Source organism: Sylvia atricapilla, chromosome 4, assembly GCF_009819655.1.
Source record: "Sylvia atricapilla isolate bSylAtr1 chromosome 4, bSylAtr1.pri, whole genome shotgun sequence".
In the NCBI taxonomy this organism is placed as follows: domain Eukaryota; kingdom Metazoa; phylum Chordata; class Aves; order Passeriformes; family Sylviidae; genus Sylvia; species Sylvia atricapilla.
The window spans coordinates 66,096,176-66,121,704 of NC_089143.1; the positions used below are offsets into that span (position 1 = coordinate 66,096,176).

At 45.5% G+C, this 25,529-nt stretch overlaps 1 protein-coding gene across 18 annotated transcripts in view; it reads right to left on the minus strand.

Moving 5' to 3' along the window:
- JADE1 (jade family PHD finger 1) overlaps nucleotides 1-25,529 on the minus strand; it is a 113,868-nt gene that overhangs the window by 19,524 nt on the left and 68,815 nt on the right. For 2 of the 18 annotated variants that reach the window (XM_066318176.1, XM_066318194.1), the window contains exons 1-3: nucleotides 22,069-22,201; nucleotides 13,467-13,544; nucleotides 419-501 (exon numbers count right to left, since the gene is read on the minus strand). In XM_066318176.1, coding sequence (XP_066174273.1) covers nucleotides 419-501; nucleotides 13,467-13,544; nucleotides 22,069-22,186 — 279 coding nt within the window. In that variant the 5' untranslated portion in view covers nucleotides 22,187-22,201. Of the gene's footprint in view, nucleotides 1-418; nucleotides 502-2,256; nucleotides 2,318-13,466; nucleotides 13,545-14,674; nucleotides 17,388-20,272; nucleotides 20,416-21,200; nucleotides 21,219-21,311; nucleotides 21,592-22,068; nucleotides 22,202-22,563; nucleotides 22,646-22,733; nucleotides 22,877-22,908; nucleotides 23,015-25,529 lie in introns of those variants that run through there. The other 16 variants (XM_066318183.1, XM_066318192.1, XM_066318193.1 and 13 more) reach the window with 16 other exon arrangements.

Below are 25,529 nucleotides of genomic sequence, written 5' to 3' on the forward strand. Positions count from 1 at the left end.
TGACAAGCACTTTAGCGAAGATCACACACACCAAGCCTCAGTACAAACTATGAAATAAATGCACCTAATGTAAATTTCCACTGTTCACAAATCAAGCTGCAAATAAACCCTGATGCCTAAAATAGCACAAGAAGACACTGCAGCTATGCTGGATGGGTGTCAGACTACAACAAAATTCACAGATAGAAACTGGTGGTGGCAGTAGCTGTGCCAACAGCTGAACTCTCTAATCCTCTGGGGAGAGGGGAGAGAGGGGAAGGTGAGGTGAGGGAGGGGAGGTATGTGCCAGCCAAAATGGAGCCCCAAAAAACAAAAAAACAGACAAATTTGATCCATTACCAGAAACCATGTATGTATATATTGTGTGCACAGGCACTTTGACAGATGTAACAAAAGGCAAGTCAAATGCCAGAAATACCTCAGAAGGTTTCCGGTCTTCATCTCTGGAGCACGAGGTCCTACGACGTTGAGATCTGGAATGCTGGGACCAGGTAGACAGACCTAGGATACAGAAATGAGAATTCGCAGGCTTCTGTGACAAACCTCCAGGAAACTCTTTCAAAATGAACCAGAAAATGAAAGCCACTCAATCCTCAATTTTCTGTGATCACTCTCCCGGGTCTGTTTTGTTCCTCATTTCCTAACTGAGATGCGCCTGTACTGGCTGCACTGCACTCACCTGCCTTCAACCCGACATTCAAAAAAAGCCACTTCATAACATCCTTCCCCCTGAGCATCAGTAAATGACTTCCTGCAGATTCTTAACTGACCAGGAGCTCTGCCAATAGCCTGGGATGTACTCTTTGAAGTTAATGTCCTAGATACCTACGCTGGTCACCTGATTTCTGCTGGTGTAAGCCTCTGCAAAATGAAGCACACTGCCACATACACACAGCACAGCCCACAGAATAAGCTGTTGTTTCTTCTCCCAAGCAAATCTCCCAGTGTGGCTGTGTGATTTCTACCAGCATAATTATTCACTACATTCCAAACAAATTATACCTTTTTGCCTTGAAACCGTTTGACATCGTCTCTGTCAGCTTTCAGAAATATTGTAACAGGAGGAAAGGAAAAAGAGAAAGAATCTGCGCTCCTTTGACAAGATAGTGCTTTGACACCAGAATATATTATACCTGTGCAAATCAACTAATTTCAACACAGTAAGATTTACAGGTACAGCACGTATTTTCCACTGCCAACTATACAACTATACAGCAGTAGTGGGGGAAGGAAAAAAAAAAAAAAAAAGGCAATAAATCTTTCTGGGTTGCAGAGATGAAGGACTTGTACTAGGTCTATCTGATAGGGAAGCTAAGACCCATGTCATTAACTCAGAACTTGCAAATGTGGACATTAATTGTAGACAAACTGAAGAAAAATGATGCAAAGGCCTTCCCACACTGCTCACTCCTTCACTGTCTGTGCACAAACAGGGTAGGAGTAAAAAGGGTAAGACTGCTCTACAGTCTGTAAGAGCAGCACTGCCTCACACCAGCCCACAGAAACTTCTCGAGGATCAGAAAGCCCTCCTCAAAAGCACAGGATGGGATAAGCTCTCTATCAAAAATAAATAAAATAATTCTAGAAGTGAAGTAACTGTCCAAGGCTTTCATTGGAAAGATATGACTGAATTCATTATGTTTTAGTTATCTGTTTGTCTTCTCTTTTCAGTTAGTGATACCTTAAGGAATCTGCCCCAATAAAACCTCTCTGGAACACAGCAATGAATAACAGACATTGCAGAGAATATGCATAATGGTCAAAATGGAAGCAATGTTCCCAGCAAATAGCTAAAAATCTTATCTCCTGAGGTAAGAATACAGAGAGGATCATTTTAAGCAAATGTTAGTGTTTTAATATAAAAGATGGTGAAATTGTCAGCACTCTTCATTCTTTCTATGAGGGAAAAAACAGAAGTGACTGATTACCATTTATTAATCTGTGTGAAAAGCCAGACTCCCAAGATCATTTAACTACCATTCCATTTAAATGTTCCTTGAAAACTGAAGAGCAAACACAAGCAGGAGTATGAACTTCTTGTGAGGATCCTATCAGACCATCCCCAAACTTAAGGTCAGAAGGGAATAAGTAAAATTTCTTACAAAAACTGTGAGATATACAGCTAAAATGCATGACCAAAAAAATCCAGATCTATTTCCTGTGATGCAGCAATGTAAATATTAACATTTTAACACTCAGATAGATGTGATTTCTTTTATGAACAGCCTCCCTAGAAGACACAGACCACATACATACCCACACAGATTAGTATTCTGTTCTCATGGGTTCTGATATTTTCCATTGGCAAGACATTAATATCTGACCAACTAGCTGCCACTGAGGTGTTTAGTGAGTTAAACTGCTGCACCAGCAAGTCAGCACCTGGAAATTTCCAATTCATTTGTGGATCTCAGTGGTTTTGTACACTGCTAGACCTGGGAGAGAGAGCCTGCACACAAGAGAAAGAACTAAGAGCAACAGGCTGTACTGGCAAGGTGTGCTTGATTCAAGTTTCTGTGAGAGATGAGCCTGTGAGTCTGGAGGCTTCAACACAGTTGTTCCCAAGTAAGGCAAGCATCTGGCAAAATTAATGCAGTGGCAGTGTGATGTACTTCTGGGTCTTTACCAGTGTCCTTTCATTCAGCTCTGATGACAACTTATCACCAACTGAATTAAAAAAGAGCATGGGCAGCTTTTTCCAGGTCCCTCTCATGCCACAAAGAAGCTACAAAGGTGAGGAGTAAGACAATCCCTGCCATATCTCACCCCTCTCCATTTCTTCACTGTGTCATCTTACACATCAGAACAAGTGTCTTAAATACGCACTTCTATTTCCATGTACACAAGGGTTTGGTCACTGGATTAATTAACTGTTCCACGTTTTACAAAAGGGTAACTCTTATCATCAAAACGACAGGAGCTTCACTTTTTAATGATTTTTCAAGTGCTGTGTGAAAGCACACTATGTAAAATTTCCATACATAAGAGACAAGTCAAACACAGCCAGCCTTCCTCAGGATCTGGTATAATGGGTGTCTTTTCCGTGCCAAGCACCTCGCCACACCGAATAAGGTAAGAAAGTTTCTCAGGTAGTTCTGTAATAGCCACTTCCTCGCACACAAAATCGGTGAAGGCACAGAGGAAACACTGTTACTGAAGAGGATTTTTCTGAGCAGTGTAAACTACATAATACCAGGAGAAAACGGTGGAAGAATTCCTCATGGGACTGAGGTTTTACCACACACTGCAGCTAAGAGATGACCTTTGGCAAGGGCTTCACGTCAATAGGGAAAACATTTACTCACTGAATAAACAAAGCCAGGCTATAAGCCTTGAATTCACAGATTCAAACCAGCCCCACTGCTTAGACAAGAGAACAAGAAATTGAAGGAGCTAGCTGAACAACAGCGAAATATCCAGCCCATAACAGTACTGAATCTACCTACTTTTGAAATCCCAAACAAGAGTTTCAACGCTGCTTCCACCAGAGCTAATGGCAAAATGTCACTGTCTTCACCAGTGCCAAGCCCAAGTCTGCATTTCCCAGACTGCTATCACTAATAAGCCATCCACCCACTTTGCCTACACCAAAGACATTGCACGAGGAAAATTAAGGATGTTATTTGTCTATTAAACACCCTTTCCATATTTTCATACCTAATCCAGAAAAAGGACCTCGCTGAAAGCAGAAATTCACAGCCCATTACACCTACTTCAGTGGTTAATGATCTGATTTGTACACCTGAGTGTGCAGGAAGAAAGAACTGTCCCTGGATTATACAGAAGGCAGAATCTACTCTGGTCAAAACAAAACACAGCAATCAAAACAGCTCTCTATAATAAGCACATGAACCTAGTTTAGTTATTTCAGAAAGATTCCAAACACTTTACCAAAGTAATTCTCTTTCATTAACTATCCAAAATCGGTGTGTTCACCAAGTTTTCTCAGTACTAGCCCTAGTCCCAAACTGGATTAGGATCGCCAAGACTAGAAAAGAAAAACAAGATCAAAACAAGAGTTAAATTTGGTCATGGTAAAATAAAATTAAAATTTAAAAAAATTATACAGCAAGTCTGAATCACTGGGATTTGCAAGATACAAAAGTTCTGTAAGATACCTCATGGGAAGAATGAGTTTCACAGCAGATGGAAAAACAGTGAGATGTTAAGAGAGCCTATGCTACCATAAGCCATGTGAGAAACAGTAAATATGAAAAATACACAACTCCAAGGCATGAAGCCAAAAAAACACATCCAAAACATGCATTTCCATCACGGTTAAACATCAGAGATAAAAGGTTATCTTAATAAACGTCACATGATCACGGCAAGTCTAGGATGAACACAGCAGCCTACTGAGCATCATCACTCTGGGAGAGAGACCAAGATCACTTGGATTCTTTTACAGTTCAGATTCTTTCAAATGACCAAGGTGTTTGTGTGTTTTAAAAGGATTTCATCACTGAGAACAACGGGAGAGGGATCATACTCCTATTACATGCTCTTTGTTTTCCTTTTGCATTTATCTACTAAAGCACAAAAAGCAAAAAGAAATCCCAAACCACGAAAAAGGTGCAATCCTCAGGAAGGGAGGCAGAGCTCTAACACACCACTGGTGCTGCAAAGGACTTCTCAGACTCAAAGAGGGATTTTTTTCTGTTCCCCAAGGCTGCTATGAACACTTCACACTGTAAATACAGTGTTCTTATAATACCGCCACAGGGTGTATGTAACACACACGCCTCCTGATAATAAAAGAAAGCAATCAAGGAGTGTGCATTCTTTTTCCCCACTTATGAAGAACACACACTTTCCAAAAGGAAAAACTTAATCAATTTTAACTGCATCATTTTATTAAATGATCTGTCAAGAATACGTTTTCATTCCAACAAAAAAAAAAAAAATCCAATCAAAACAGAAAATTGCTTGGGATCAATAAAACAATTCAAACCCTCAGGGAATTCTACCCCACAACTAATACACTGCTCAGCATGAGCAGAGAAGTCTCAGCTATTAGGAATCATGCACAAGGCTGTTGTAAAGCCACCTGTAAGGCACCCAGCTGTGTCCCTGGAGAAGTACCTGCTGCTACAGCCTCTGAACACTTCAAAGCCTCAGATCACTGCAAGCACTGCTCCCACCGTAAATGCACTCCTCTACCCCGCTACAGCAGGCAGCACAACAGAGCAAAGCAGCCCTGACACAGATCCATGTCTGGCTGTCACTTCTGCTTAACACCAGCCTTTCCAGATGCCTGCGCTGCTCTGCAGCTCACTCTGAGACCAACTAGGTGCTGCTGCCAGCGCTGTCAGGAAATCTGCAGCCTGAGGAGAAAACAGAGGTGCTCAGTCTCCCCATTAGTGCCTGGCCCACAGCTCCTTACAGCACAGGCTCCATGCCACTTAGAAATGTCTCCATGCTTGGACTCGAACTCCAGCACAGAGCAAACAGAAGCAAACTACTCTGTGGGCAGTTTCCATTATGCCAGGGACAGAAAGAGCTGGCTGGGCAGAAGTCTTCAGGCCTTATCACAGAGAAAGCAGCATGCAGGCAAGCACAACCTAAGACACCATTTCACGTAGCCAAATTTCCTTCCTCAGTTTTCTGTTGCTGGAGGGTTTGCCCATCTATCTTCCGTATCTTTATAGCATATTATTATATAATAATCTCATTCAGGATCAAAACAGAAGAAGCAATAGCCTTTTATCTCTTGTCAACAGCAATGCTACTTGAAATTTACTATCAGTTGACGACTCCCCAGTTGCAGCTGCTGAACAATGCCTCGATCCATATGATCTCTGCAGTGCTTTACAGCACCACAGCACAATTGCTCGGTCTCTGACACACATAAAAACCCTCCCTGCAGCTCCCCACCACAGCACTTTGAACGCAAGTTCCCTCCTGTCGTCCCTTTCCTCAGTAGCACGTATTTGACTTTTATCATCTCACAGAACACACACAGGCACATGTCACTCTTAGAACAGTCAGGAATTCCTAAACCTCATTTGTCTTTCAGCATAAGACCCAAATGCCAGTCGTGCTCCCCACACCAGTTCCCACGGTAGCCATGCCTTACCATAACTGCAGACAGCTTTAACTCAAGTTTACTACAGGTTATCAAAGTCAATTGGAGCACCTCCCATTCACAGACTGATAACATGATGTCGTCAAGGCCTTGAAAGTCCGGTGGGCTTAGGTGTACTCAATCTAGCAGTCTTGTAAAGAAAAATTAATGTGCCTCGTCAAAAATGAATCATGGTATCACAGAATGTGCTGAGTTAGAAGGGACCCATCAGGATCATGGACTCCAGCTCCTGGCCCTGCACAGGACCAGCCCCTGCAGTCACACCACGTGCCTGAGAGCATTGTTTGAATGCTTTATGAACTCTGTCAGGTTGGTGATGCCCTGGGGAGCCTGTTCAGTGCCCAGCCACCCTCTGGGGGAAGAACCTTTTCCTGAAAACCAGCCTAAACCTCCCCGGTTCACTTCATGCCATTTCCTTGAGCCCTGTCCCTGGACATGAGAGTGAACCGATCGGTACCTGCCCCTCACAAGGATGTTGAAAACCACAACATTTCTCCTCAGTCTAATCTTCTCCAGGTTGAACAGACCAAGTGACCTTAACCACTCCTCATCTGACTTCCCCTCAAGCCCTTCACCATCCTTGTGGCCTTTCTTTGGATGGCTTCTAATGGCTTAACGCCTTTTTTACCTTGTGGCACCCCAAAGTGCCCCCAACCCTGGAGGTGAGGCCGCCCCAGGTCAGAGCAGAGCAGGACAATCCCCTCCCTTGCCTGCCCGGCCATGCTGGGCCTGATGCCCCCAGGACAGGGTTGGCCCTCCTGGCTGCCAGGGCACTGCTGGCTCACGTCCAACTTGCCATAGACCAGGACCCCCAGGACCCTTTGCACAGCACTGCTCTCCAGCCTCTCATTCTCAGTCCATATGCACAGCCAGGGTTGCCCCATCCCAGGTGCAGAATCCCGCACTTGTCCTTATTCACCTTCAGATGGTTGGTGATTGCTCAGCCCTCTTATTTGCTCAGGTCTCTGCAGGGCCTCTTTGCCCTCAAGGGAGTCGACAGCACCTCCCAATTAAGTGTCCTCGGCAAGCTTCCTTAGTATCCCTTGCAGTTCTGTGTCCGGGTCACTTATGAAGATGTTGAAGAGCACAGGGGGACGGAGGATGGAGCCCTGCAAAACCTGGACACCAGCTGATGTTACCCCATTCCCTATAGTCCTTTGTGCCTGACCCCTGAGGAAGCTGCCCACCGACTGCGTAACACAATGTCCAGCTGTGTGTTGGACATCTAGTCCGGAAGGATCTTATGAGAGACAGTATCTAAAGCTTTGCTCAAATCCAAAAAGATTCCATCTAGCAGCTTTCCTAGATCACCTAGGTAGGTCACCCTGTTGTAGAAGGATTCAACAAGCAGGGCTTTCCCCCCAAAAAGCTGTGCTGGCTGTGACCAATGCTGGTTGCATTATCCTACAGCTGTTTTTCAATACCTCCCCAAATAATCTTTTCCATGATTTTACCAGGCACTGGTGACTCTGACAGACCTGTGGTTTCTGGGGTTCTCCATCTCACACTTCCTGGAAATCGTGACAACTTTTGCCAGCTTCCAGTCAGCTGGGATGTCTCAGGATTCCTGACACTGTGCAAAAATCAAGAGATGTTTTGCAATGACATCAGTCAGCTCCTTGAGGATTCTGTGATGAATCCCATCAGGCCTTATAGATTTGTAGGGATCCAGCAGCAGCAACAGATCCTGCACAAGTTCAGGGTTAATTATGAGTTGATGATTCCCACTGTCACGATCCTCCAGCTCAGGGCACTGAGACCCCCTTGGTCCACCATCAGTGCTGAAGACAGGGGCAAAGAATGCATTTAACACCTCTGCCTTGCCCATGTCCCTGTTTGTGAGGTCACCATCCTCATCCTGTTGCCTTTTGCCATTGATGCATTTAATAAAACTCTTTTTATTGTCCCCCACATTTCTGGCCACCTTCAATTCCAAGTGAGCTTTGGCCACAGCCACGTGATTTTTTCCCTACGATGGGAATCGGCATCTCTGTGTTCTCCCCATGTCACCTGACCTTGCTTGCCTGGGAATGCACCTTCCTTTTTTGCCTTACATCCAAGAGGACAGCCCTGCTCAGCCCAGCCAGCCTTCTGCCTTGCCTGCCTGACTTGCAACCTTTAGGAATTGCCTGCTCCTGTGCCCTTAGGAGGTGGAGGAGGTTTAAAAACTGACAAGCACTGATGGACCCCAGCATCTGCAAAAACGTTTTCTTAGGGGACTTTACTCACTAGTTCCCTGAGCAGCAATGTGGTCTGCTCAGTCTAGAGCTGCAGTTTTTCTGGCGCTTTTCCGCCTGTCAAATTTTTTTTCCTGTCAAATGATGGTGATCATTATGGGAAGTGCCTTCCTCGGATGCAATACAGTATCAGCCAAAGTAAGCATTTCAAATCATTCTTCCTCCAGATTGCTCCAGCAACTTCACCACAAGCCACTCTGCCCCACTCTGAGACTAACCTTCAGGTAAGACGCTCATTCTTACCATCTGTCATCACTCACCAAGCCTTTTTCAAAGGCACATAAGTGCCCACTACACTTGCTGCTTTGCCCAAATTCTGAGCACTGTAACTACATTACATTCTGTTGTTTTGCCACCATCCCTTCCTCCCAGGCAGTTCAACTAAAAAAACTAAAAACTGTTCCTCACTTCCTTTTCACAAAGCTCTGCACATGCAATCACCACATTTCAGGCCAGCAGCGGCTGCAATTCTACAGTAAATGACACACACCCCCAAGGTTATGTACTCAGTAACCTTTGTGAAGGCACCCTGGGATCCAGCTCAAACACTACAGGAATCCACTGGGATTCAAAGCCCTTTCTAAATCTAAGATCCTCGTCATTCAGCCAGTGCAATGGATATTGGTGAAATTCGTTTAACTTTAAAATAACATTTGTTTAGCAATGATAGAATAAGGGTCTGCCTAAATTACAGAACTCTATTCCATAATCCATAGGTATTAAATCTTTCATTTCTCAGGACTCACGTCAAACTCTGTAAATCTTGGAAGTATTTTTCATCTGCAAGTGTCTTCGGTTCTTCTCTTGGACACTCTGCATGTAGGAGTATGATAAATTGATAACCCCTCCAAGAATAAATGAAAAAGCATCATAGGAGCAAGCAAAGTCTGAATAAAATCATGCTTTGAATTCCTTGCTCATGGAAAAGAGCACACAAACTGTCTTTGACATCAAGGAGTGCCTGGATTTCACACAATTTCTCTTATACAAATGTCCATGAGTTTCAGACCTTTCTCAAAAACAAGCTGTCCACACGTCAAACCAATTTATGCAAAAAAGAATGCCCTGAAGCTATAAATGGGAACTCCTCCACTGCACAACTTGATCTCACCAGGAAACAGCATATGGAATACTCAGCACAGGCCACCTTTGCAGATTTACCCACCAAGGAGACTAAAAAGCCAGGTGTGTCAAACACAGAGCAGGAAAGCTTAAACAGCTTCAGTATCTAACTTTAATTAGAGTGAGACCCCAAACTATAAAGAGAAGGGTTAGCAACAGAGGAGCAAGCTGAAACACAGTGTAACAAAATTTGCTTAAACACTATCAAAACCCTAGTCAGCCCCCAGAAAACAGGAGTGTAATGGATTTGAGGTCGACATGACTGATTGCCTTTCCACAGGCTTTGAAGAACGCAGCATGTACATCACAAGGCTTTTATGATGGGCCTGGCTAATATGAATGCCCATTACAGCTGCTGTACTACACTCTCTGGAAGGCCATAGAAACAAACAAGCTCTGCCAGGTGACCAAAGGAGAAAAGCTTTCAGGAGCAAACACACTTAAGCACTTCCTCAAGCCTCTCTCAACACCATTCCTCTGTGTTCAGACAGGAGTTCAAAATCCAGAGCAATGCCTGCAGCCATTTTTCATTCAATTATATTTCACGGATAAGAGGTCCGAAAGTGACCTCTAATTTCAGGAAATGAAATCCCTGAGAACAGGCTCGGCTATCCAGGGACTAACTGCAGAACTGCCAGGGAAAACTGGCACTGACACCTCTTGCCCAGCGCTTCAAACACGCTATTTTGGCTTTGTGTTGAAATGAAGATTTAGAATTTTAATTCTAAGGGGACACAGCTAAACAATTTCTAGTAGTTAGGTTGAAGTACATGCAATAAATACTTTTGGGAGCTTAGCTTCCAGAAACAAATCAAGTCTGAGGGCAAAAAAGTGATGAGGAAAGCAAGGGTGCTGCAAGGCTTTAAAATACTGCAAAAAACACAAAACCACCCACATTAAAACATCTTACATGAGTCAGTAAATACATGTATATACTCTAAGACTGCAGCCAGGTTGTCAAGCTTTCTTCTCTGCTGTATTTCACCCCTAAATGAAAGGCATTCTCCTTTCTTTCATCTCACAAAATGAGAGCACCTTTTCCTCCCTCAGAAAAACTACTGTGTCTCCAGAATAATGTATTTTTAGCACTTGGGTATGAGCTTTGTTTCCTTGTGACTACCAAGGAAACTGATTCAGTTCAGTGATCCAATGGAAAACAACTTTTTTTTTAATACATTCCATTATTAGTGGCATCATCACTATTACATTCCAAACATTCAGGTTCCTGAGCTCAAGAGAATAAAATGTAGTTGCTTTTTTTTTTTTAATATTTTCTGGGTTGCACAAACTACATGCTTGAACCTAGCCCAAAAAAACCCCACTATCATTCAGGTTATCCCAAACACATTTAGTCAGTGACCCCTCATGATGAACCTGAGATGCTTGCTCACAGTCTAGTAAAGCACAATATGCAAACTCAGCTGTAGAACTGCAGCAGCTGGAGGCACAATCCTCATCTTGTAGGATGAGGGAGAGCAAGGCTGAGCCCTAAGCTCAAACACCACAGAGCTCATAATGATGCAACAAGTCCACTGGAGGGTCAAGAGGCACCACTAACTGAATGGGAAGCAGGTGTTTGACAACAGGATTCCAACTAGGTGTTGATTAAAATTTCAACTTTTCAATTAGATGATGTTTGAAACGCCCAGAATAGTCAAATGTAATTGTTGTCAGCTTCTGGAAACTCTGAGAAGGAAAAATAGCTAGTGAAAAACTTGAAGCTTTCAATACAGACCACAAAAATTCAACAGAAATTTTTATTTTTTTGGGGGGGAAAGCTTGCTTACCCTTCTAAGACCACTGTAAGTACAGTGGATCAGAGATACTACTGGCAGAGCAAGAATACAGAAAGAAACATAGTGAAGAGTAATCAGTAATTCTACTAAAGGCAAGAGAGATCCTGTGAAGGTGAAACCTGTAAGAGGACACCCTTGACATTCAAACACAGTTGCAAGGAACCACTGGTATCTCCTGTAACAGGAAAAGTGGAAAGGACCTAAGCTAAGTCAGTCATTCTTTTCAGGGAAGTCTGAATGACAAAAAGCCTTGGAAGTGCTGACCCCACATTAAACATTATCTGGGCTTCTGATTAATAACCCTTGATCCTTCTGAACATGTATATATTAATAGAATGAATATGTAGGAATCTGTATGTGAATTCACCCAGTAACAAGAGGTAAAACCCCCCCACATAATAAAGAAAAAACAAGTATAATGCAAAGGAAGTCATATATATTTCAAATAATACTTGAAAACACTTTTAAAATTGCACTACCTTTGCCATGCAATTTATTCAGCAAAGTTATTTGCAATAACCAGGCTTTAAAATAGACATATCATAAAAGGGCAAGAGGTTTCCTTTTCTTTTCCAAACTCATTTTCTTATACCGTGATCTATGAAACAGATTTTGTGGAAAATATAATTCACTGAATTGATAACTCTATTCCAAACACTCATACATTAAATGACATTACAAACAAGCACTGTAATCAGCAACAGGTCAGTCAATTGTATCTATTTCAGAACTTCAATTCCAAGATTAACTGCTTCATATTTTATTTAGTAAAAGCTGTTACACAAGGCACACGAAGAGATCAAAGGCTTTAAAAAACAGCTAAGAGAGTGAAAACAAAGACTATTATTAACATGAAACACTATTTTAGAAAGTTGCTAGGGAATGAAAAAAGGGTGAAGCTAAATTCTAATGGAAGACATCATGTCTGCTGCTACTTGTTTACCTTACAAATAAGCACACACCTTTGTTTCTGGGAAGCACACATCATCTTTAAGGAAGTACATTGACTCCAATTCCAATAATCTCAGCTAAACTTCTTACCAATAAAAACGTGTCTGACTTGCTTGGGATTTTCTCTTCCAAAATCCCCCAACTGCAGGTAGCTCTCCAAAACCAAGCCAAATTCCTCACCTCTAACAGATTTTGCTCAATCCTTATTTGGATTAACTCCTAATCAGCCTGTAAGTTCTTACCTTCTCTAATCCTCTCACCTTTACTACTTCATTTCAGCAACAGTTTGCCTAGGGTTGTTTAAAGAGGCAGATTTGGCCATACCTGAGCAGATGGCCAGCAGCACAGACACACCTAAAAAATGCATGCAGCTGAAGCAGTCACCTACGTGGTGCCACAGTGTTCCTACCACAGGGGTAAATTCTCAGAGTGAAGCTTTCAAAAGTACCTAGGAAACCACCTGAAAATTTACAAAAAAAACCCTCAGGTTTAAAGATGTGCATCCAGATAGATGAAATTAATACCACAAAAACCCCTCTGACAACTGGCTAAGCTGCAGTATTGTCAAGTGCAATCTACTTGCTCATTTGGGCAAATAGGACGCCTTGAAATGATCCCCAAACTGGTATTTTGTCTCACCCTCCTCCTTCTTTTTTCTGCTTAAATGAGAGATTATCCGTCACTGGAATCCAAACACAAGACAGAGAGATATACCACAGTGTGTGCTAGTTTCAGCAGTACAGAAACACTTAAAAACCATAAATAAGTTCTGTATCCAAATTAGTGATTTGCTAACTTCCAATTCTTGTAAGCAATTCCTCAAAGCAAATCTTCAAATACAGTGAGGAACAACTTTTATGCTCTGTTAATCTTTTCTACTTAAGCTTGAAGCACTATTATTTTCCACTGTGTTAAGAGGGTATGAGAAGACTGAAGCAAATTTAAATCCTTATACAAACTTCTACGGGCAATGTCTCCATGTTCACTCTGTCCTTATAATGATAAATTATGCTGCTTGCCAGGATTTCAAAGATGACCACTGACTTTTTGCTCTTGTTTCATCTTATTCACCAAAACTATGTGCCAATTCAACGAGGGATCCTGGATCTGCTGTCCACCTGTGCTCAGAATGACTGAGTTCCAAACTAGATCCTCACAGCACACATTCCTACCAGTTCAACCAATATGCAAAATGCCTCTGGCACAAGAAACACCGCATTAGAACACGTTCCCCAACCCATAACCTCCTGCACTCTACAACAAAGGAGCACTTACTGCCATTGTCGTCAGAGTCCTCACTGCTGCTAGGAAGCCGATGTCGTTTCATGATCTCCCCGGGAAACAGCAGGCAGCCTGGGAAGCAATGAGACAGCACTTAACCCCAGGTAATAACACGCAGTCATCAACTTGTGCTTCTGGTGGCATGTGAGCATTTACAGCACACAAAGGAAAACAAACAACTCCAACAGCAGCTGAAATATGAACAGTGAACCTCTCAAGGATGCTTAATTAGGCTGTTATCATATGAACAGGTGAACAACGCTGGAGAGTGGCAATGACAATCCCACCAATGCTTTCCCCCCACCAAAAAACTCTGTTTTGGTCCTGAGATGTGTCAAAATCACTAAACATCCGCAGCCAGTGTGCTTAACTTCCCCTGCCTATTCCGACACTAGATTTGCAATACAATAACGTTTTACTGCTTGTGTCAATATTTACTTTGGCTAATATATTTTTGAAGCAATTTTATTCCTGTTTAAAGTGCTAGATTTACGAAATCAGAGATTAAAGCCATCCACTTCCACGTAAAAAGCGAAACATCAGCAGTAGCAAACCCAGTTTTCCCAGATTAACTAAACATGCATCATCTGTGCCCTGGAAAGCACCACCCTCTAAGATGAGAGAGTTACTTCCTCCTGCAGGCACATTTCTAGCATCATGCCTAACACTAACTGCTCTTTGGGAGTAATATTCAGATGATTATTCAGAAGTTCCTCCAAACTGCCAGATTTCTACCAATGCCAAATTCATGGGCACATGGGCCTGTGATAAAAAGGCCAAACACTCCAAATCTTTCTAACTGCTGTTCTCAGGGCGCTGACATTTTCACGTTTATTCCCAGTGGAACAAAACTAAATTCAGAAAAAAAAAAAAAAAAAAAAAAAAAAACAAGGAACAAGGAAGCTGTAAATAGCTAGTCAGTATTTATATGTAGAAAGCTATTAAAAAAGTGCAAGTTGAAGAGCAGAGAAAAAGATGACAAGACAAGCCCAGAAAGGCATATCCACCATAAGTTAAACTGACAAGGACCCTAGATGCTCATTAAAACCCCTGAGTCTTCGCTTAGCACCTATCAATCGTGGTATCAACAAGGTCTGGGCACTCTGCTAGCAGCAAACCCCTCACACCTACCTCTGCACACAGATTTGGAGATCAGATGCCAAAATATTCTTTTGCTTCCAGCTAAGTGCGGAAAATCTCACCTTATTTCCATGTGAGTTCAGACTTCCTAGAGACCTCTCAACTAAACTTTTTTCATTGGTCCTTCGTGTGAGAATTAACTGCTTCAACTTTGCTCACTGAGAACACTCTTGCTTATTGCAAGAAATTTAATAACGCCTTCAACTTTTACAAGACTGATTCCCAAAGCAAGAAAACCCAAAAAGCCTGACACTATTTACAACAGAGCACAAAAATGTCTGCTCTTCCAGAAGTGATTCATATAAAAAGAAATTAGCATTTTTGAGTGAATTCATTCTGTCACCACCAGCAAGTCACAAGCAGCTGAACCTGAGACTCTATTTTACACTTCCAGAAAACTTAATACAGTTCTAAGAGCATGAGCATTACAGGATTCCCTCCTTTTTCATATTCCACGTGCAAACAGAGTTGAGGGGAAGCCTCCCTCCCACAGACTGACTTTTCAGAGTGGGATTTAATACACCTGTCACTGAAACATGTAACAGTTTTGAACTGCAAACTTCGCTCACTAAACAGCAGCTGAATGGTTCACCTCACCAAGACCTTTGGTCACCTTTTCATAGAGTAAAAGTTCACATACAGTGTCTGATGGCAGAGAATAAAGAATCATCAATGGCAGCCTCTTACAGGGATGGAAGAATTCTCTCCAAAAATTGCTTTGAAGCAGCCCAGAACTTTGTGTGTATGGGAGACAAAAATGCTGCCAGTGGATAAATATACAAACCAGCCAGGACCATCAAAACCCACTGAATACAGATCTGGTATAAATGCAGGAGATCCAGAGCCAAGTTCCTATACAGTCACTTAGAAAGACAGAAAGCCAATATTCAGATCCAAAACACGCTAAGGCAGAACTGAAAAATCAATTAGTTCTTACAAGGCCAAAACAAGGCAGATGAATGTCTATCTGAAAGGTACTTTTTCTATTAGTTCACATACTAATAACAGCAATGTAAAAGAAGATATTCCCTTAGCAAAAACCTCCCATAAACAAAGTAAAGAAAATCTGGAAGAAAACACAGGAAAATTGTCCTATCTCAGAAGTGTAATTTTATACATTCCTGGTCAAAATCCTCACTTCAAACCTGGTTTATTTCCTACACGGTCTGAAAAGTACACTACACTGTTAAGCAAAATAACAGTGTATGTGCATTAACACACATCTACGAACTTGCAACAAACAAGAAAATTAGGAATTCTGCTCCTTCACATCTTTCTGGACAAGCACATTTTGAGCTGATCTTCTCCTAATGTACTTTCTGCCAATTCAAAAAAATAAGAAAAGAGATGGAACTTTCTTCCTCCTACCACGTGTCTTTAAAAAACAAGCAGAACATCTCCTTTTTAGTTACTGTTTAAAGGAAAGAGTGGTAATCACACCTCCCAGTTTAAGCACTCTCCAGAGCTTTTCAGGAAAAAAGCCAGAACAGAAGCCACTTTCCTGAGTACAGAGTATTAGATAAGGCAGCTAATTTCCTTGTCCACTCTAGTCATCTGACATTGGCCACACTGAAAAGCCTGTTTTCTCAACAGTAGCACTAACAGAAATATCCCATTTGATGAAACTCCTGTGAGACTGTTTTATAGATCCATGTGGAAAAAAAAAAGTTAAAACTCAGAGATCTCATTTTCTCATCTTTGAACCTAACCTGAGTTTACAGGGAGCTAAATCACAGATGAAAAAACACCATTTGGCTTCTCAGAGCAAGACTCAAACCCCATAAGATTAACCCCCTGGAACTTCTGTCATTAGAAGAACAGCTTTTATCAACCTCTAAAATAATTTTAAACTGCTTCCACCAGATGTTCATACCCACAGCTCAGAACACATGTTCTAGAGATAACACTGGAACAGCTAATAAGACTTACAGCCACGCAGATTGAAACGCTTCTGGTTTTAAGAGTATCACAGTGCCTCTGCCTCAAAGGCTACTGGCTTCTGTCAGGTGGTGGGTGACTCAAAGACACACAAGAAACATGTTAAAAAGCGCACATTAAAAATAAACATGGGTTATGGAGAGTGATGGCTAGATGCGGACTGATACTGTAAGTTTCTTCCCCCTTTCAGCAGGCATACACTACCATCACTATGCCTGCAAGCAAAGAGAATTCACATGCAAGCACAAAACCAGTAAAACATCTGAGGCCAGCTTTCACACCAGGAGTAAAAGCTATGCACCCCAGCCTGCAACACTGGCAGGGCAGGAAAGAGACACCCAGATGACTGAGCTCAATTCCCAAGTGCAATCGTGTAATTGCTGTCCAGCCCAGAAGCTCCCACAAAACACCCACCGCACCCACACAGGCCACAGAGTGAGCTCCCAAACCGCCCTGCACAATGAGCAGGGCTCTAAAGCAAGGACACACTCAGCCAAGCAGTGCTTGTGAGTGAACCCTGCATCTCCTAGCAAACACTCCTACAACTGTTTTTCCCAAATTCTTACACCAGCCCCAAAGGGCGTTTGCCCAAAACACCATTTGTTCACCTGAAGAGAAAGCCCAGCACTTCAAAAGCTGCTGCAGAGTCCAAAACCCTGAGCTGACAATGCATCACCAAGCCACACACTCGATCAGTTTTCAGTGACTCCTGTGAATTCTTAATAACTCAGCAACTTTCGTATGTAAACTTTCAGTTTCATTTCCTCCAAAGACCAGTTTCTTTTTGTGAAAACCATCCTTTCAGGAATCAGTCAGACCAACACGCAGCATGCTGATCCTGTTTTCTCCTGAGCAGTATACCATTCTCCAGTACAACATTCACCCATTTACTGGGGAGGAACCAAACTGGGCTCAGACCAATGCCAGCCTTCAGCCAAACACAGCTTTCCAGAAACAGCCACTACTCTGCTGGCAATGTTACTCCAATTCCATGGGCAGCAAAGCATCCAAGAGCGCTTCATGCAATTGCAGCACCATGATAAACGGCACAAATGGGACAGAGAGCATGCCTTTTTAGTCCCCAGTCACCCTCAGATGAGCTGGCCACACCAGGGCAGCACTGGTTAGCTTGCAACATGCCCTACTGTGCTGCTCCAGAGGCTGAAGGTGCTGCTCTGTTTCACAGAAACAAGTTACCAGCTGCTTTTCCATCCTTTTTGATCGTGCTTGCTCTGATATTAAGCTGTGGGTTTTACTCACTTTCAACATAAGAATGCAACTCTGGACTTTGATGGTGCATTTGCTCAAATCGTTTTTGAAGGTAAAAACTACACCACCTGAAACTGGCTTCTGTATTTTGGAGAGAGTGGCAAGCCTTTTTCAAAATACCTGTAAATGCTGTGCAAATGAAATGACTAGAAAATAATCCAATATAATCAATGCCAGCCCACAAAACAGCATTTGAATTTACATATCCCTGTAGAGCTGAGCAACAAACATCTAAATCCAGACAAATAGCTAGATGCAGGTAAGGCATACAGACTTCGCTGTCCACTTCCCAGTATTTGATGACAGATGCAGTGCAATGGGTTAGACTCAGCAACCTGACATAGTAAAGCAAATTCACTATTTTTAGCAGTGTGCATTATCGTGCTACTCCATCCTTACCTCTCCAAGAGATAAATTACCAACAAAACCCAAAGACCCCACTGGACAGTGATGTCAAGACCCTCCCTGTTTTCTCCCCCACTGGAGTTGCAGGAGCTGCACTGATGAGAGTGTAAAAAATGCCAAGAGCAGAAATCCAGACACTACCCCACGAAACTGGGACAACAGCATGCACACATATACACCCATGTGCCACTTACAGTGTGCACAGTTAAGAACCTCACACAGTTCTTCACTCAGTTTGACCTCAAGTAGAGAGGCAATCAAAGAGAAAGATGTAAAGTGTGTCAGTCCTTGTTATGCAAATAGCTAAACAGAACCAGACTGTAAAAAAAAAATTATACATGGAAAAATGTACATCCTCAGGTCAAAGGTTTTCCACAGCACAATTCTTACTGAAGTATTTTCAAGGGCTGCATAAACCCCTGGGTAAAGAATGTATAATTCAAACTCTGACAGACAATTAACTGTAACCATGTTAACGGGTGTCACTATAACAAACTGCACTGAACAGCTGCAGAGACAGAATGGGAAGAAAGCAGAGTTATGACAGATGTACACCCTGAAGACAAACTGAAAAACTGGCTTTTCCTGAAAGTAATCCACTAACTGCAATGAAAAGAAGACCTAATTATCTCTAGTACACAAAAAATTGCTTCAGAACACCTATTGTACAAATGGAAGTGAAGTGTGACACAGCTAAATAAAATGGACAGATGATGGAGACAGTTGGCTTCTACTACTGGGCTCTTTTTAAATAGCTTATTTAGAACACCACCCTTCTTCACTGACACCTGACATCACAAGAAACTTTCTTGCCTCTACCCTAGAACTAAAACAAACCCCAAAAAATCAAACAGTCCCCCAAAAAAGAAACTATATCACAAATCAGCTGTATTACTAAAATCCACCTAAAACTTTAAAATTCCATAAAAGCTTTCACAGCACCATTTTGTAGTCACAAGGATACAAGAAGGGTTCTGAAACTAAATATTACAGTATTACGGAGCACCATCCACAGTGCAAAGAGATACAGACCTTAAATCTGGAGAAAAAAAATCCTCCAAGTCTCATGAAACAAATAAGTACCTGGCCAAACAGGGACAACACTGTTCTCCACAAGGAATATCTCCACTAAATTCAGCATATCTATTCAAAATTTCACAAGACAAGAGAGAAGCACAATGTGGCCATATCAACCCAACACTTCTCAGGGACCCACGTGCTCATGTGTGCACCTGTGCAAGCCAGCTCATAATGTTAACTTACCACCTGAGCAGCGGCAGCAAACTATTCCCAAACTGTGGGAGTGAGTGAACCTGACCATCAAAATCTCCAGCACTGCATAAATTGGCTCCATGAATTAATGCAACCCAACCTGCACCCACTGCAATCCATCTCTTCCACCTAGGAATTGGTACCACCTTGGTCATCTCCAGCTGAAAACAGGAGCACGAAGCAGCAGTACTAACCACATGGAGAAAACATTTGAGGAAACACTGGAAGTTTTTTTTTACTAGGTTCTGTGAATCAGGAATGAAACCAGAGAAGCTGGAAGGGAAATCTGCAGCTGTGAGAGGAAAGGGGAGTTTATTATTATTATTTTATTTTAAACATATGTATTAAACATAGCTCAAAAGCAGGGAGCAAGTGGTATCTGAAGCCAGAGGGAAAATCCTTCCACTAAAACATACAATCCTTGCTGTTTCAACAATATCCCACTGAGTGTGAGAAACTTCTAGAAATAGAATCATAACAAGCAGATTTTGGCATAACTTTCACGAAGGTTTTAGGTTTGCAAGCGTGGGCAGCTTCTGACTTAGTTAAAAGACAGCACCTGCTTAAAAAGGAAATTATTCCAAATAACAGCTAAATCCTTCTCTAAAAAAATTGGGCTGGCATAAAAGCATCCCCAGCCTTTGACACTAAAACGTCAACCAAAACGTGTGCTAAATCTTCCTGGAATTTGGGCACTGCGGGCGCCCACTCTGACCAGGACACCCAGGGCCTGTTTTAGCGGGGGCTGAGAGATGTCAGGACGGCCCGGCGCTCACCTGCGGGTGAACCTAATGACCCTTCTCAGCACAGGGCGGTCAGCCGAGGGGCCGGAGAGAGCCGGCGGGAGAGCTCGGCGGGCGGCAGGCGCTGCTCGCAGGGGCGATGAGCCTCGGCCTCCCCGCCGCGCCCAGGGCTGCGGGATGGGAGCCACGTCCCGGGAGGCTGGGAGCCACGTCCCGGGAGGCTGGCAGCCGAGCCTTCGGGACTCACTTCCAAAGCGGCGCTCACGCCGACCGCCGGCTGCAGCCCGGCCGGGCGCCGCTCAGAGCGGCTCTCCTCATCACCCTCCTCCCGCAGCGATCCCATCTCGGCCCCGGCCGGGCTGAGGGGACGGAGCCTCCCGGCCCGGCCGCCGGCTACACGTCCCCGGAGGGCTGGCACCTTCCCGGCCATGGCACGGCCACCGGCTCCCAGAGCAGCGGCCCGGCTCGCCCCCGCCTTCTCCCTCCCGGCTCCCGCTCCTCCCCGCCGCCGGCCGCACCAATCCGCTCGGCCACGGCCGCAAATCAAACTTGGTGCCCCCGGCTCCGCCGCCTCTCGCTCGCAGCCCTGTCACTGCCCAGAAGGGCCGCGGCACCGTCCCCGCCCGCCCCCGTGGCCGCGCTGCCGCCGAGGGGGGGGACGGGACGGCGATCGGGCGGCAGCTCGGAGACGAGCTCCTTTTCTGTGTCCGTCTCTCCTCCCACTCCCAGACAGTTCTGGAAACTGTGTTATCACCTCTTGTCACAGGAAACCAACCAGCAGGCGGTGCAAACAAACAAACACCCTTTGCCTCCACCCTTCCCAAAATCATCCTATCGGGAACGAACGGGCGGGCGCCAACGGGAAGGGAAAGGCAAATTTTAAAAAAATCCACAAATAAAACCAAAACAACAAAACACCGCCTCCCCAAAAAAAAAAAAAAAATTAAATAAACAACCAAACCTAAACACCGCGGAAATTCTTCTGGGAGCAGACGACTAGGCGAGCCCAGGGCCGGGCAGGGTGGCTTTGTCTAACACGAACAAGTGGAACGATGGCTGGAGCCGCACTCACCTCCCCAGGGAGAGCGGCCCGTTACACAGAAATGCCGCAGCCCCGCTCCGTCCCGCTCGCCAGGCACCGGGGCAAGAGCCAAATCGCGGAGCTGCCCCGGCCGCCGCCCGAGCAAGTCGGGGCGTTCGCCGCCGCTCCCCGCGCTCCCCCCGCGATGCGAGGTCCGCGCCCCGACACCGCCGGCCGCCTTTCCGCTCCCTCGCCCGCAAACTCCGGCCCGGCCACGCGGAGCCGACCCTCGGCCCGCGCCGGGCAGGAGCAGCGGGAAGGGGCCGCGTCCTGCCCAAGTTGGCTGCGCGCCCCCCGCCCCGCTCCCGCTGCACCTCCCGCCGCCGGGGCGGGGGCCGGGCGCGGCGGGGTCCGTGCACCTGCCGGCCGCAGCCCCGATGCCGCCCCGCGCCCCGGCGGGGCCGAGCAGCGCCGCACACGTTTCCCCGCCTTTTCCCACTCTCAAACACGTGCACTTCGGGGCAAGTTGTTCTCCAGCAGGAGAGCCCGCGCGCCCGCCCGCGGGGACAGGGCCAGCTCTGACAGCCCGGCTCCGCGCCTCCAGCGGAGCACCCGCCGGCGCCCTGCAAGCGGGCGGCTGACCGGCCGCGGCTCTGCCGCTCCGAAAGGCAACTTCTCTTTAATTTCACCCATGAGCAGTTTTTACGCTTTCCAAGCATTTCTTCTCCCACCCCCCCCCCAAGCCAAATCCAAGTGCGACTGGGGGGAGGTAAGGGGGTAAACAAAGCTGCCCCCGCACACCGAGCACCTCCTCTCCCACGCACACCGCTCCTCGCCCGCGGCGAGAGGCGACGGGGCTCGTGGGCATCTGGGTAACACGGTGACACACAGTGGCCATGACTCTCCCCCACCCCCTTCCTACACATCAGTATCCGAGCAGGACTTGCGCTCTGCCATTGCCATCTGGCTACCAAGTTGCTCCAACGCTTCCTACTTTCCGCGGCGGGCGATCCCCGGCGCTGCCCCCGCGGCGCAGCCCGCAGCTACGCCCGGGGCGCGGGGCCGGCGGCGCGGCGCGGCGCAGCACGGCACGGCACGGCACACCGGCGGCTCGCTTGGCCGCCGCACCTGGGGAGCCGCGCGGTCCCCGCTCGCCCGCGGCGGAACAAAAAGGGAGCCGGCACCGGCCGGTCTCGCCGGGCGGCAGCGCTGCCTCCCCTCCCGCCTCCGCCCGCCACAGCCCCGCACAAGTTGCTTGTGGGATAGCGGAGCCGCAACTCGGCCGCCTCCCCTCGCCCCGTACCGAGCGGCGCGGCTCTTGGCGCCATGTTAATGACGTACTATCTTATTTCCACTAGGCAGCGACCTTCGGCACGAAACTGCTCTCCCGCCGCCTCCGGAGCGACAAAAAAACCCCATCAAATATGGCTGTGCTGGCGGCTCGGCGGCCGGCGCTGCGGCGGGCACGGTTACCTGCTGGCGGCGGCGCGGCGGCGGCGAGGGCGGGCGGCGCGGCCGGGCTCCCCCTGCGCGGAGGGCTCGGGGCCGCCGCATGAGTTCGGCGCGGCGCCGGGCAGCGGGCACGGAGAGCGGCTCGCTGCGCCACACGCGCACACTCTCACACACACACAGATTCCCTCCGACTGACGTTTGTACTTGTTATGGAGGAAGGACTCCGTGAATCAAACTCGTTTCTGGGTCACTGCTGCCACAGGGGGGAGCTGCTTTAATCCCCTGCCAAAACTGGAAGGCGAGGGAAGGGGGGAGAAATAATAATAATAATGCAGCGCCGGGGTGGGGAGGCGGCGGCGCGGCCCCGGGGGAGCCGCCGTTAACTCTTGGCGGGCCCGGCCGCACCGCGCGGGGCTCCCGCCGCCCCTCGCCGCCGGAGCCCCGGGGCAGCGCGGCCGCCCGCCGCCCGCCCGGCTTCCAGCGGGCTGCAAGATGCAGATGGGAGGCAACGCCGTGCGGCTGGCAGCTGGGAAATGATACGTGTCCGCACCCGCATCCCGCCCGCGGCACTGCTGGCCTTACCCTGCAACCATTAACGCTTCTCTCCAAAAGATTTAAGGCGATTTCGCAAGCAGGAATTCTAGCGCTGCACTGGCTCCCCGTGCAGAACGCATGAGTCACTATTTGTCAAGCAGAGAAACCGAGGGGACCAAGAGTTAAACGCTGCGGCCACATGCGTAGCGCATAATTGCCGGGGCAAGAATAAAACTGCACGCTCCCTATTCTCAGCCCCCAGCGTTATCCCTCTGGCTCGTTAACTTTGATACTTCTCAAAGACTAGAAAGAGCCAACACAATCTGCGGTTCAGTTCACATCTCTCTAGCAGGAGAGGAAATTACCTTAAATTGGCACCAAATGACATACTAAACTTCCCATTACCTAAAAAGCGCGTTTGAATGCAGATTTCCTTATTTTTCCACATAAATCGCTTTACCTCGCGCCATACACCTGTGCTCCCTGAGTGAAAAACTCCCCCTTTTGAGCAGAATTCCTGAGCAGATAGAGTCTGAGGTAATAAACACTACAGAGAAGATTCAGCATAAGCTCAGACACAGAATTAAGGCGATCTGTGTAAAGTAATCCCCATAGTATGCAAATACAAATTAATGCAGCCTCCACAGCAATATCAGTCTGCCAAAGAATCACACCTCAGTTCAGCAGAGGAATTGGGTCGTTACTCATGCGTGCAAACGGAGTCATTTATTCTGCCGTCTCACCCACCCACCTACCCAATAATGAAACTGTAACTTAACATCGAAGCCGCACATCCTAAAAAGTTGTACTTTACTACAAAAACATCCTCCCCCCGGAGATATTCTTGCGCTGTGAAAATCAGACAGTCGTGGTTTTATTCACAGAACACCCTGAAGCACCTTCAGATTTCAGAGCCTAAGACTTTGATTCCCTTGTTTTCTACTACATGAAAATACGAAAAGGCACACATTCCCTACTTTTTTCCTGCACTTGCCTTGGCAACCAGACCTGTAAAGATACCTGTTGGCATAGCTTTCTGTACATCAGCAGCCTAATTAGGAACATCCATTGATGATCCATGCAACACACCTCGTCATAGTACCTGATAATTATAACAAACCTGCTGACACACCCCTGTCACCTTACCCCTGAAGTAAGTAAGTAACACTGACTGAAGACTTAGTTGTTCTGTATTTCCTAAACACCATATACATGTCGCTGTGCCATGGTATAAACCACAGAACAGAATAAGTCAGAGGTTTTTTCCCCATCACTGGTCTGCAGGCCCCTCGGGAGCTCAGAGACTTCTCATAAGTTTCACAAAAAGCAAACATGATTGGCAAAACTACTGGCAACTGGCATTTATTATACAGAGGTACGCACTTCTAGTGGGTTAATATGATGATTTTTCTTGTAAATAATTTAAGCAATATTGTCCATTGTAAAAGACTGAAGAATCACCAGAAATGTGATTTGTTCCACTTCCTGAATTCTTTCCAAGAAGTTCAGAACAAGCTTCTGAGAAAAGCTTAAATGTGAATGGGCTCTAATTTCTCAAGAGGAATGACAGACTTTCCTGTCTCAAGCTCCTTGGATTTGAAGCAGTATTTTTGTTTTCCTGTGATTGGTTTTCCTTTGCATATATAACCAAGTTTACATTACACCTTGTATTTTAGGAAACATTTCTCTTGGAAGCCATGTGAGGCCATACATTTAAGATAACATGATTGTTTTCACATTTAAGATAACATGAATGTTTTCATGGTACCATGAATGATGGGCTGTGTTTTCCATTACTGTAGAATACTCCCCAGATGTGAGCCTTCTGTGCTCCACAAGCAGCTAGCCCAGTCTTTACAAGAAGGTAACACAAGTGGAACAAAGATGCTATTTTGTCTCTGAGTGCAGTGTACCCACAAAGACTCCTCTGGAATAACACACACTTCTATGTTTTAAAAGGAAATATTAAAAAAAATAAATAAAAAAAAGATCAAAGGGCTAGGATCTGGAAGAATAATTTTGGAAGTGATTGGAAACAAAAAGGAAAGGTTATTGGCTCAGCACTACAGGTATGAAGCTGCATACCAGTATAGCTATGGTAAAACAAGAGAGGATAATTTGCTACCTGCACTGACTAAACATCAAGGGGATGAGGAAAAGTCTGCTCTAAGTAGAATCACTAGAAGTTTTGACATTGGCCTTTGTTTCTAATAGGTATTTACCTTGTCAGCCAAGCAGGCACTTTGGTACAATAAATAACGTCATAAGGCTCTGTGCCTCTCT